The 14023-nt window shown below is 34.8% G+C and overlaps 1 protein-coding gene across 2 annotated transcripts in view; it reads left to right on the top strand.

Moving 5' to 3' along the window:
• Positions 1–5900, top strand: part of SEMA3E (semaphorin 3E) — a 121734-nt gene extending 115834 nt beyond the window's left edge. For both annotated transcript variants that reach the window (XM_021707505.1, XM_008047956.2), the window contains one exon: positions 4255–5900. In XM_021707505.1, the coding sequence (XP_021563180.1) occupies positions 4255–4713 (459 nt within the window). In that variant the 3' untranslated portion in view covers positions 4714–5900. The remainder of the gene's footprint in view (positions 1–4254) is intronic.
• The last annotated feature ends 8123 nt before the right edge of the window (positions 5901–14023 follow it).

Raw genomic sequence — 14023 nt, 5'->3', positions numbered from 1 at the left:
GGAAGGTTTGATTCTAGTACAGGTTATCCCCACCACCTGCTCTTTTTTTCTTTCTTTCTTTTCTTTTCTTTTTATTTATTTGTTTATTTATTTTTTGGAGTCAGAGTCTCACCTGTCGCCCAGGTTGGAGTGCAGTGTCTCGCTCACAGCCACCCTAGTGTCAACCTGCTGGGTTCAGGTGATCCTTCCACCTTACCCTTCCAAGTAGCTGAAACTATAGGCGTGTGCTATCAGCTAAATTTTTGATATATTGTGGAGACGAGGTCCTACCAAGTTGTCCAGGCTGAACTCGAACCCCTGGGCTCAGGCAATTCTCTCACCTCAGCCTCCCAAAGTGCTGGGAGAATGGGCTTTCACCACTGCACCTGGCCACCACCTGCTCTTAAGAGTGAAACACCTCATGGAGCTATTAGCAGGACTTATATTAAAATATTCATTAAATAGTCATACAAATAAAACAGCTCATACATTCCTTATATTTGTAGCTTTTATTCACTATAGAACCAAAAGTAATTTATAAATACAATATAAAAATTGATACATCATTCAAATGCGTATTTAATGTAATTTATTCACTGAAATAGGTATCTCCATGAATGCAATATGGGTCACAGACTTCCACATATGTGTGTATGCATAAAACTTTTTGTCTTTTGCACTGTGTGCCATGTGATGAGTCAGTCCCCCCAACACTTTATTCATGTAACTTCAAAACTTTTTATATGTATTACTACATAGGGATGTTGTTTGGTTTTCATTTGACTGGAACGTATCATTAACATATTAAATTCATCTTTGTTTTTCTTAGTGTTTGGAACTTCTAAGGCTTTGAAGATGGTTCAGAATCTATAATAAACACAAATACTAATGACAAGGTTAATCTTCCACATGATTCTAAATACGTTTAATTAATTTATATTGATTACTGTGATAATAAGCACACTAATTTTTTTTAAATCCTTATTTTTAAAAATCTCATTGATCTTTAGAAATGTTTCATGCATTCTAGTTTGAGAAGCACTATGTTAAGCTGTTTGGGGCTCTAGATTGAGAGAGGTAGGATCTGGTTAAATGAGCAATTTTCACCTGCTCAGGCAAGCAATAGAGATTCAGATACATTCTCAGTCAGGAGCATGACCAAAGAAAGTGAGCTTTAAAGAAGAGTAAATTAGTAGCCATTTGTTGCTATAAGTGGAGAAACATGCCACAAGAAAATTAATTGAGGGAATATTGCTATATTTGTTATATATATTTGTTGTATGCTCAGGTGTACAAGGGTTAACAGGTGGAATGGTATAATACAAGGGGGAGACACTTTGATAGGAGTATGGGGGAGTAGTGTTTGAGAGGAGGACATCTGATTCAGTTGTTCAAGATAAGAAGTAACCACCCTTAGTGAAGTCTTTTTAAGCAGAGCCAAGAACAGAGGTCCTGAAACAGTATCAAGCTGGCATGAAAGAAGAAACAGAAAGAAAATTTGAGGGAGTATGTAATGAGATAAGTTCAGAAAACGGTCACACCGTACAAGAATCAAACATTGTGGTGAAGAAATGGTGAAGAGGAAGGGATGTTTAAGAGGGACCCACTGAAGAAATGTTGATAGGATTTGTGATGTATTTGATGTGAGGATATAACGAGAGAGATATACATGATTGATAGTTGAGGACAGGGGAACTAGAAAAGTAATAAAGCATTGTCAGAAATAGGGAAGTTAGTAAATGAGGATGCATTTTGAGTGGGAAGACGCTGAACTGCAGGTATTAAATGATTATGTACATTTCAGTGTTTTTGAATTAATAGGAAACACAAAACAATAGATTAACTGTGTGTTAGAGGTACCATCTTAGGGAAGCTGGCTGAAATAGAAAAATGGAAGTATTAGCAAATGAATGGAAATAAAACATGAGATGAGTGAAGGATGGAAGATTGTGCTTTTCAGGGAACAAAAAATCTGCAGAAGAAACCAAGAAGGGATAAAGACAATAATTAGGACAATATAATGGCATGTACCACACAGGGAGAAAAATGCTGTTTAAGGAGACAGCTCCATCTCTATCAAATGCAGCTACAAATTTTCAAGTAAGAGAGGCTGTGCTTCAGAGTCAGTAGTACCAGAAGCATGATGTAGTCCCAGGTTGCAATACTATAACTGCATGAAGAATGCTAGTGGTGGAAGAGAATTTACACAAAAGCCTGGTCTGAAGTCGTGGTGCAAATGAGCCAAGAAACACCAAGTCTTTTAAGAGTTTGTTGTCTGTGGCAAGTGCTAAGGATCTTCTGAGCAAAATTTACCAGTAGAACAGATTGTTTCTATGTAGCTAAGATGGTTTGGGTTTGAGGGTTTTCCTGGTTCCTCACAGGAAAAGTTCTTGAGTTAATGGCACTAGCATTCTGCATACCAGACAGGGTGTGGCACTGCCAACGCAAGAGAAGTCCCCACAGGGAGCTATGGAGCTTCTTGTCTGCCCAGCTATGTCAGTCTGAAGCTTCTGTAGTTAAAACTTGACATGGCTGAAAACATGCCCTGTCGAAGCCTTATCACTTAAAAATAACATCCCTATTTTTCACTATACCACCAATGCTGTTTTGCCAGATTATCCACAAATTGTCGTGTGTGGACACCTGGGTAATCACTGCAACTTTGGCCATTCCAGGTCTGATCAAAGCTGATGGAGGGTGGGAAGAGCAGGGTCTGGCGGCCCTGACCGGGACCTACTCCTAGGACAAAAACATCCTTACCATTAATGGCCTCTTCTGCCAAAGTGGTTATACTTGTTGCCTCTACATTTCTTTTATGTTGACACAAGTGAATATTGCTTTCATTTTCTTTTTCTCAAAGGGTAAGTCTGCCAGTATACTGTGAGATATCTTTATGCCATTATCATAAGATCCTAGGCCATATGAAAACACGTCAGGTTTTAATTAGAGGGATGTATGGGAAAAGTAAAGCTAACTGTTGATACAACAGTACAAAGTATCCTCACCTATGTGAATTTATTTAATCTTCACAGCAATCCTTCAAGTTATGTCCATTGTTGTGAAGAAAACTAAAGCAAGATATGTATATGAATGCCCTAAATCACACAATTAATAAATGCTGGTGCCAGTATTTGAATCTAGCTTTGCCTAATGTCAAATCATTTACTCATGAATACAACTATTTGTGATAAAATATGAGCTATTCATTGTGCTCTTCTTCCCTAAATTATAAATTTTTATAGAAATAATGTGTATAATTTATTATATTTAAAAAGATATTTGAGCACCAAAGTTATATTAAAACTTAATATTTATTAGACTGTCTGATCCCTTAGAACAGAATCTGCATTGCACTTATTTATTTTTAAGCTCTATTAATGAATATCCCGTGGAAATGTAATAGGTGCTCACCGAATTAATTGTTTTTTTGGTTTTTTTTTTTTTTTGGTAAGGAGAATGTGAAAGTAGCCTAGTTTTCTAAACACAGGTTCTTGTAGAAACATTGGCCACTATAGTCTGGAAGTTACAGTAATCCCTGAAAGAATGTGGAAAGTGATATTTGCTCTGTCCATTGAAAAATATATGTTAAGGGCCGGACGCAGTGGCTCTAGTGTGTAATCCCAGCACTTTGGGAGGCCAAGGCGAGGATTGCCTGAACCCAGGGATTCGAGACCAGCCTGGGCAACTTGGTAAAACCGTGTCTCTACAATAAATAAAAAAAAATTAGTCAGGAGTGGTGGCACACACTTGTGGTTCCAGTTACTTGGAAGGCTGAGGCAGAAAGATCACCTAAGCTCAGCAGGTGGAGGCTATGGTGGCCATGAGCATGCCACTGCACTGCAGCCTGGGCGACAGAGTGAGACTGATTAAAAAAAAAGAAAAGAAAAGAAAAGAAAAAGAAAGAAAAATATATGTTAAATAATGAATATTATAAATCTTCCTTTCACTTTAAATTTGAGTGCTCTACTGAAATGTATTTTTCTAGTGATTAATTGAATCATCAGGGAGAAACCTCTCTCACCTTGCTCTTTATAATTTTGATATGAAATGATCTAAAGGTCATTGCTATAAAGTGGTCTCCATTGTAAATAATTTCAGAATATACACACACATACTGATTTAATTACTTAGCATTTGTGCATATATGACTTTCAGGCTTTTACTATGTGATTATGAAAATGAAAAAAACTCAAGATGGATAGTGGAAAGGGCTACAGGTTGGTGGTTTTTCACCTGCATAATACTTCAATGTAATTTACTTTTTTGTCCTTGCAGGTGAAGACAGATGACAGAGTGGTTAAGATGGACCTTGGTTTACTCTTCCTAAGGTTACGCAAATCAGATGCTGGGACCTACTTTTGCCAGACAGTAGAGCATAGTTTTGTCCATACTGTCCGTAAAATCACCCTGGAGGTAGTGGAAGAGGAGAGAGTCGAGGACATGTTTAACAAAGACTATGAGGAAGACGGGCCTCACAGGATGCCTTGTCCTGCCCAGAGCAGCATCTCACAGGGAGCAAAACCATGGTACAAGGAATTCCTGCAGCTGATTGGATACAGCAACTTCCAGAGAGTGGAAGAATACTGTGAAAAAGTGTGGTGCACAGATAAGAAGAGAAAAAAGCTGAAAATGTCACCCTCCAAGTGGAAGTATGCCAACCCACAGGAAAAGAAGCTGCGTTCGAGACCTGAGCACTACCGCCTGCCCAGGCATGCTGAACTCCTCATGGGATGAAACTGTCTACAGTCTTTGGAAAAATTTATATTTGGACCTCCCTAAAAAAAGGAAAGAATAAGAAACCATTTAACTTCTCTGCATTACTTAAAAGATTTCTGTAATACAGAAATGACTACAAAGGTATTATAATAAATTATTCTACATACTCATTTGACTGAATGAACCTCACATAAAATTAACCAATTTTTAAAATAAGTGCACTGTTTAATGATTTCATGTTATATTTATCAAAAAAGGACCATAGCTGTCATTTTCAGTACTTGGCTGCTTTTCTGTGGCATTTATTACTATTCCCTTGGAAAACTAAGATGATTAGATTATTGAAGAAAAATTAGAGAATTTCATAATCATAGCAAATACAAAAATAAATGTTTTAATCTTTCTGAATGTTTTATTTCCATCACAATGTAATATATGCAGAATATCAGCATATAAGATAGTCTTTAACATTCTCATGTGAACTTTCTGTATTTTTTAAGAATTATTCTATTAATGTTGTCTAAACCATGAGTTTTAAGTAGCAGGTATGTTTTGATTACAGTAAACCATGAAAGAAAAAATGTGGTCACTCCGAGGCTTGTACCCTTCTTAAAGCATCTATTAAACCACCTTTACAATATTTTTGTTGTATAGCAAAAAAGTCCTTAAATTTCATTCCATTGTGCAAAAAATGAAGCTAACTTCTCAGAAAGATATCAAAGGATGTCAAATCAGACAAAGTTATAGTCAGAATTGTAAAGTACTGTAAAAGATGTTTGCTGCCCTCTTGTGATAGCAAAAGTATATTCTCGGACATTTTTTTTTTTTTCCTCTACAGAGATGTTTGTCTAGGAAAAATTTGAAAGCAGATTATCAGTAGATACATGTAGTCCATTTCTGAAGACAACTAATTAAAATAAAAACATGTTGTTCTTATGGCATGCTTTAATATTAAAATGTTATGTTTATAGATAATTTATTATCTCATAAATCAGAAAAGTTTTCTAGCACTGAAGATCTATTAAAGTTTAAACTTTTAAGTGTCTAAATAATCTCTGAAATCTAAGAGATATTATGGAAACATTTTATTTGTGAAAAATATTAAAGTGTTTTGCTCTCAGATAGCAAATTTTCCTCTCTATAATAACAGGCAAATTGTTTCATGAGTTCACTTAACTACTGAGTTGTTCAGAGCGTTTTTACCTTTGCTCTCAAATGTTATCAAATTTTTGTATTTTTGAGAATTTTGTTTCTTAAAGTCTTTCCTTCTCCTATTTTAAATATGTAGCAATTACCTTTCTAAATTATGAATTTTATGAGATGCTTTCATCTAAATAAAAACTGAAAGCAAGTGAATCAAACATAAAAATAATTATGAATATTTATTTAGATGTGATGATAAATAATATTATTTCAGGTTTCAAAATTAGCTTATATGCTATATAATTTAGTGTGGTTTTCTTAATGGCTTCCATTTTCCTTCTAAAATGAACACATATACAAATATTTTAAGAAAATCTTAAAAATTTGTTCAGATAAGCCACCAAATTTCAAAAGATCTAGCAAGTACAAATATATTGGAATCAATATCCTCTGAAAAATCCACTTGCTATTTACCTAAGAATCCACAGGAGGTCATTGCTGCCCACCCATAGTAACTGAACACAGTATGTAGTAAAAGTTATTTTTAAAAACTGTACTTCAGCAAACACCTGTTAACAGTTTTGAGCAATAGAGCCATAAACACAGATCACAGGGGCCTTGACAAAGTTTATGTCTGAAATACTCAAAGTGAACAAAAGATCAATAAAGCACAATTTATTGAAAATATGTTTTCATTACCACATGAGGAAAAAAAAGGTAGGATTTTCTTCTGTATCTGAATTTTTTTTAAAAAAGTAAGGCAGATATGGCATATGTAATTATCATTATAATAGTAATAACATAGACAAGCAGTTAATGATGGTAACAGTAATGTCGCTTGTACAAAATATTTGGTAACTGAAGCAATAAGGCTGAAAAAAATGACTTTTCTATGACAGGAATCTTAGTTATTTGCCTAAATAAGGTGACTATTAACTAGAAAAGAGACATTTACACAAAATACTAAAATTGATTCTGGGAAAATAAAGCTAACCCAAAGAAAGCCTATGAAAATGCTGATTTGAAAGAAACCTGATAAGAAAATTTTGCGGGCTCAGGTCCACAATTTAGGGAGAACTCTAAATTAAAGCACTGTCTGTCTGTTTATGGTAGTAGCTTAAGAGAATTAGAAAAAGCAGAGGGAGGGGAGAGAGAGAAAGAATGTGTGCTCCAGCAGTTTTCAAGGATATGTCCCATGTCCCAAGCATTCATTTCCTCAGTCTCTCTCTCTCCCTTCACATACGCACGCACACACACATCCCCCACATACTTTAAGACAAATCTTCATTGCCTTTTCAAAATACAAACAAATCAACCTATGCTGCTCTGTCCTTCTTAAGAAACATAACACAAAAACATATTCTCAGTCTTTTGCTCTGTCTGGAGTTAGAATTCAAATTCATAAAAATCTTTGGAGAAACGCCCAGGCTTGGAAAATTATAAATGTATTAGTCTTCCTTAGTCTCAGGAAGGGTACATATTTAAGCATCTACATGACCTGGAGGAAATAAGAGTTTGCCTTTGACCTCATCACATTTTCTTTAGACATAAACAGTGAAGAAGAGAAACGATGCCCTCTAGGAACCTGCAGCTGAGAAAAAATTAGAACCACCCACACTAATTTCAAAGGGGCATCTCCACATAGGGTTAGTCTCCTCCTGTCCCTCCCATCTAGTCAGATCTTTTCTATGTTATTATTTGATAAGGGAGAAGACCTGTGAACAGAATGAGCTGACATAAACCAATGTTCACAGTAGTACAATGTCACCTGTTGAGCTAGAGATCCAGATTTGTTGGGAAAAGGGGTTTTGCTTCATGATTTGTGAGGTCTATTGCATGTCTAACTTTCTACACTGCTAATTTTATTATTTTATGTTAATCATTGAATATTTCAGTGCAAAGCTATCAACGAGGAGAAACAGGGATTAAAAAGAGAAATTAACACTAATAAGAACTCTAGAAAAAAGGGAACAGAAAGGGTTTAACTAGTTAGTAAGTGGCAATTCCATATATATTTTAGAGTCTCTTTTCTTTCCAAAATTAGCTAAATATGTAGAATGATTTTTACTGAGTGTTCAATATTTGCTATAGGGTTTAGGGTTTTGTAAATCTTCATAGTGGTTATGAACATTTGTAAAATTTGTAAGATAAAATAAATCATTTTGAGTGTTGGTGTTAAGCATGACACAAACACAGAGCCTGTTGTCCTTAAAAATGAAGTGCACTGTGACTTCTGTAGCCTGACAAATATATTAAGAAAGGTACTTCATAATGTATAGATAGATACTTGAGATCCCAGGAGAAAGCGCTACTCTTCCGATTATAATAAAGAGTCCATGTTTTGGTTCTTACAACAACGTATCACATTGAGCTACATTTTCAAAAAGCACTCATTTTTCAGGCCAACAATGGTTGTATTTGCATCAGATATAAGTAATAGATTTTCCACAAATACTCTGTTGATTGTAGCAGTGTTATTTAAACTAGCATGTTAATTTTTTTTTTTTTCTTGGAAGGACAGCTTTATATTTTGGCTTTCATTATAAATTGAATGTGTTCTGTTTGTGTTTCAGTGGCTTAGTTATAAGCTCAAGCATTATATAAGGGTATTCTCTGTATGGTATCCTTTTATTTGCTAGGCTGGGTCAATAGCAGCATGTACCATATTATTTCTTTTCACTGCTAAAGGCATGAGACTTATCATCATCTAGTGGCAAGCTGTAGGGACCATGTGACAATGTATCTTTGACTTATAACATGGATCTGCCACTATGCACATAATTTGTCTGTACCATTTCTATTTGGTTTAACTTAGATGACAAAGAAATAAATATTCACTAAACTCTCAAGGGCTGTGTGAGTATTTTCTACATTTTTGCCATATGAACTTGATTTTCATATATTACGCCCAAATGTAAACATTCAATGCCACATTCACACCAGTTTTGTAAGAAGTTAGAAAAGAATTCCATTTTCCTTCCTGTGAGATTCATAAGTCAACTTTCTTGAGGAAAAATCCTGTTAACCTCATTACCTGGTGGCAATTGGGTTTACTGATGTCATATCATGTTTCTAAGACCAGCAGCCAGAAGTGCCTTTTAAAGCTTCATCATTCGGATAAGAGATACGAAAAATGAATGCTTTTAGAATGGTAACTAATCAAATGTGTATGATTTTTGTAAGCCTCGAGTTCTATCTTAATGTACCCAATATTTTATTTTCTCTGTTATCTTTATAACACCTTGGGAAGGCCATTTAAAAGAGGTATAGTGTTAAATAACTTTTGGGGGAGAGCTTTGTTTTAGAGACAAATTTCATTGTACCAGTAAGTATTTAGTTACAATGTTTTAAAAGAAGAATTTGGCAGCAGCTCTAGGAGAGTGTCTCTGACAGCTTTATAATGTGAAGATGTCATTAATGGTTATTGTTTATTCAAATTTTAAACTGGTATTAATTTATAATATAGTATATTTTACATATTATACTATATCATAAATATAGTATATTTTATAGTATATAATATGTAATATATATTATATTAATTATAATTAGACTTATTTATAAATAATCTATAAATTATACTATGAAATATAGCATATTGTGCAAAAGAAATAGTTACTTTTGGTGTAGTATTTAATTAATTCATTGAAACAGTTTTTTAGTTACATATCCAGTCTTTAGTAAAGGGAAAGAAGAGATGCAGTTATGGTGACTAGATATGTCTTACTTATTATTCAAAGAAAACAAAATTTACACTTATCTTTTTACTCAAAAACTGAATGCCAGGCACTGCATAAAGTGTATAAATGTTAATAATCTCATTAGTTTATACAGACAAAAGTTAAATTATATTTGCTTTGAAAATGTTTACAGTGTTTATTGGAAAAATCTCAAATCTTCATTTTACTTTATACAACATGACATACAATAAGAGTATAGCTTATAAAATTTATTTCATGTATTTTTAATGCTGTCAAAAGTACAGTTGTCCCCTTGTATATATTGGGGATTGGTTCCAGGACCCCTGTGTGTACCAAAATCAGTGCATTCTCAAGTCCCACAGTCAGCCCTGGAAACTTGCAAATAAGGAAAGTCACCCCTCCATATACACGAGTTTCAATCCTGAAAATTCTGTATGTTCCATTTGTATGTGGTTGGAAAAAAATCCACATATAACTGGGCCCTCACAAATCAAACTCATGTTCTTCAAGGGTCAACTGTACTTCTAATTATGAATCCTGAGACTCTTGGTTAGTTAGGATGGAATTGAGAAGCCATGCTTTGATTCAGAAGAGCTGCATGAATGAAGCAATGATAAGTGAATGGCAGATAAAAATAGAAAATAATTTAACAAAAAAGAAAGAGAACAACAAAGATTAACAACTCTATGGACCAGAAATGCAACAGAAATGCAAAGCAGTGATTGGGCCTGAAGCCATAGGTCTGGGCATGTATCCAGTAGAAAATAGTGGTAGCAGGAAGCCCAGATTCTGTACAATGAGAAGAATACACATGATTCCTGCCAACTGGGGCCTTAGAGCTACTCTTGGCTTGGGGCAGCTGCAGAGGCATGAAATCTTGGTATCGATCCTTGCCTGGAATTTTGCCATTTAGAAGCTGCATGTAATGTCATCTAAGGTTAGGGCACAGACCCATTTTAGGTTCAAAATGGAATTAGCCCCTTGTCTTCCAAATCACCTTACTACTGGAGTCTAGAATAGCAACAGAATCTTTTTCTGGTTTAGTGGCCCTGAGGTGAGGGAGAAGGTGAGAAAGTAGAAGCAAAATTGAAAACTACAGGCAAGATGCAATAGACTGAATTGCTTCACTCCCTCCACCCACAACTCATATGTTGAAGGCCTAACTCCCAGTATGGTAGTATTTGAAAATGGAGTTTTGGAAAGTAATTATGATTAGATGAGGTTATGAGAACGGGACCCTCTTGAAGGAATACGTGACTTTATGGGAAATAAATACAGACACAGCAAGATAATAGAAAAGACACTGTCTGAAGATCAGAAAGAAGACCCTCACCAGGAACCAAATCCACTGACATCTTGACCTTGGAATTCCCAGTCTCCAGAACTGTGAGAAATAAATGTCTGTTGTTTAAGTTACCCAGTCTTTGGTATTTTGTTATAGCAGCCTAAGGAGACTAATATGCAAGGGAATGCACGGATAAAGGTGGACTGATTAAGAAGAAACATAAATAACTCAGAATGAAACTACAAGTAAATATTCCAAAACATCTCAATAAATAATAATATAATGAAAAGTAGCCTCAGGTATGATGACAATGGGCTTACATCAATCAGGAATAGGATATTTGTGGAGAGCTTCGAAAGTTTAAGTTATTTTTCCTCTGTTGGTCAGAATATGCTTCTGAGAAATTGGGAAAAATTATAAACTCAATTTTAAACTGCCACCACCACCACCAAAAAAGAGCTAGTGTCAGGCAGAATGATCTCTTAAAGATTATCCCATAAATTCAACCTATTTTGAAAGAATGATTAAACTGTTTCTTGCTTTAATTTTTTTAAAAGAATAGTAGAACGGCACAAATTTATTCTCTCATGGTTTCTTTAGGTCAGAAGTCCAGGAACATGTCTCAGCAGGAGTCTGTACTTAGGATCTCAAAGACTAAAATTAATGTGTGAACTGGACTAGGCTCTGGGAAGAATCCATTGTCAAGCTCATTCAGGTTACTGGTGGAGTTCTGTTCCTTATGGTTCTAGGGTTGAGGTCCACTCCTCCATCCATCTTCAATGTGCACAATGGAGTACTGAGTCCTTCTAAGGCTTGAAATCTCTCTGACTTCCTCTTATGCCACATTTCTATGCCTCCATCTAGAGAAATTTCCTTGTTTTTGAGGGCTCATGTGGTTAGATTGGGTACACACTTATGATTCAGGACAATCTTCCTATTTTAAAGTTTGCAAAGTTAATATTATCTGCAAAATCTTTTTAAAAATTTTTGGTTATGTAACATATTCACAGGTTTGTAGGACCATGCTGTGGTCATATTTGGGGGTCATTCTTCCTAACCTACCATAGTCCATCCCTTGTTCCCCAAAGATTCCTAACCTTCCCCAATGCAAATGATTTTTCCCAAATGATTTACTCCGTCCCAAGTCTCCCTCCTCCAAATTCTCATTCTACTAGAGAATCAACTCAAATGTACCATATCATATAATCTAAATCTTATAAGTCAGGTACAGATGAGGCCCTGAGTATAATTCATCAAATACACTTTGAGGCACAATTTCTATCCACCTGTGCACCTGTGAAACTATAAAAATAAGTTAACAGTTCCAATACACAATGATGGGAGAGGCATAGGTTATAGTTTATAGATTTGGTTTTAAACAAGGAGAAAACAGTAGACAAAATAAAGTCATCAATTCAAAGTAGCTTCAAAATCAAGGTGGGTGATCTCCTTTAAGTTTCAAGGCCTAGACACATTCCTCCACGGCTCTTGGCTTTGCCCTCTGCATCTCTATTTTACCCTGTAGGCTATCTGTCAAACCCTCTGACTCCTAAATGACTGTCTGAAATACATCAAAGTCAAAGGCATAGATTTTCCTAGAAAAATTATTATGAAGTGTACAGATAATTCTCTCAACTTCCATTTTTGTAAAATCATTTTTCCTGTTAAAACCAAGATGGTATGTCATCAGTAGATGACATTGAGTTATTCTGACCACAACATTCATATAACTATATAACTAATTTAATAAATTAAAATTCCAAGTTTGCAGTTGCGTTTTCAAAAAGGCTCATGGGCAGATGAAGTCGAGGTAAGCTTTAAGAAAAAGTAATAATATAAATGGACATGATAATAAATAATATAATAATATAAATGGACATAATAATAAATATTTTACAATTGTGAATACCTATTATGCCAAGTAGTATTTTCTAAGCAATATCTCATTCATCATTAAAATGCAAAACAAAACCTCTCTGAGATCTGGTACCTTTATTTATGGATGAGGAAATAGAAACAATTTGTAGATCCCAGATATGAGATGAGAGATTAAACAATGATATTCTCACAAAAGCCAACGTAGTGAACCTCTGAGGCGATATGATGTGTGAGGGCAGCTTTGTATGGTGATTATGAAAGCATCTCTTCATCTTTTAAATTTATTTTACTTCAGACCTCCATTTTTTTCCTCTTCTACGTTTCTGTCACAGCCCTCTTCTTTTGTCCCTCAGCCTCCACTCTTGTTTCCTTCTCATACATTTTTACTCAGCAGCTCAAGTCATCTTTCTAATGCACAAATTAAATCCTATCTTATCCCTTCTTGAAATCACTCAACATCTTCTTTAACATTTATTCAAAGCCTAAACCACTTAACTTGGCTTCACTTTACTCTGTATACACCATTTCAATCTTTATTTCCCCCTGCTTCTTTATCCTGTTCACCATACTTATTTCTATTTTCCATACTCTGCCTAACTATCTGACCTGAGGTTTTATCCCTGCTGAAATTTCCCAAAATACTTTTAGTACCCTTAAGCCTTACTAATCTTTCAAGATGGATAAGGCAGTGCTACTAAGTGGACTCACGGTTTTCTGTAGTCAGTCTTTTTGTAACACATTTAGCACTGTATGGTGATTGTTGGTTTACTTAGTGAAAGCTTCTTTGGGGCAGAAATTGTACTTTTCTTACTCTTGTCACTGGAATCTAATACTAATAACTGGTTATGGACAATTAATGAATAGTTATGTCATGAATAAAATAATTACACTGAAGTGATTCATTAATTTTCTGAAATTGTATCCAAATTGTGTTCTAAAGAAAGACCCATAGTTTTTATCAATTATTAAAAGAATCATTGACCCAAAGGTATAAAAAAAACTGTGCTTAGCACTATCATTTTATAGATTAAGACACATGACCAAAGATGTTAAATGACTTTTAAAGGTAAAATTAAGAAGAAGAATGAGAAAAGAATTCAGGTCATCAAATGCAATGCATTCTTATAAAAAATACAATGTACCACATATAAATTGAAATTTAACATAAAATATTTTTATATGGCTGGGTTGAGCTAGAGAGTGTGACTACAGTAAGAATAAAAGTTGGTATTCATCATAGCAATGTACAGATCTCTTGGTTCATTGTCCCTCATGTCCAAGGTGATGATAGAAAGTTTGTTGCTTAGCTGAATAAAAGAAT

Source organism: Carlito syrichta, unplaced genomic scaffold (assembly GCF_000164805.1).
Source record: "Carlito syrichta isolate Samal-C Ts95f unplaced genomic scaffold, Tarsius_syrichta-2.0.1 Scaffold119098, whole genome shotgun sequence".
Taxonomy (NCBI): domain Eukaryota; kingdom Metazoa; phylum Chordata; class Mammalia; order Primates; family Tarsiidae; genus Carlito; species Carlito syrichta.
Note: the sequence above shows the minus strand (reverse complement) of the source record. Positions and strands in the feature narration are given on the sequence as shown.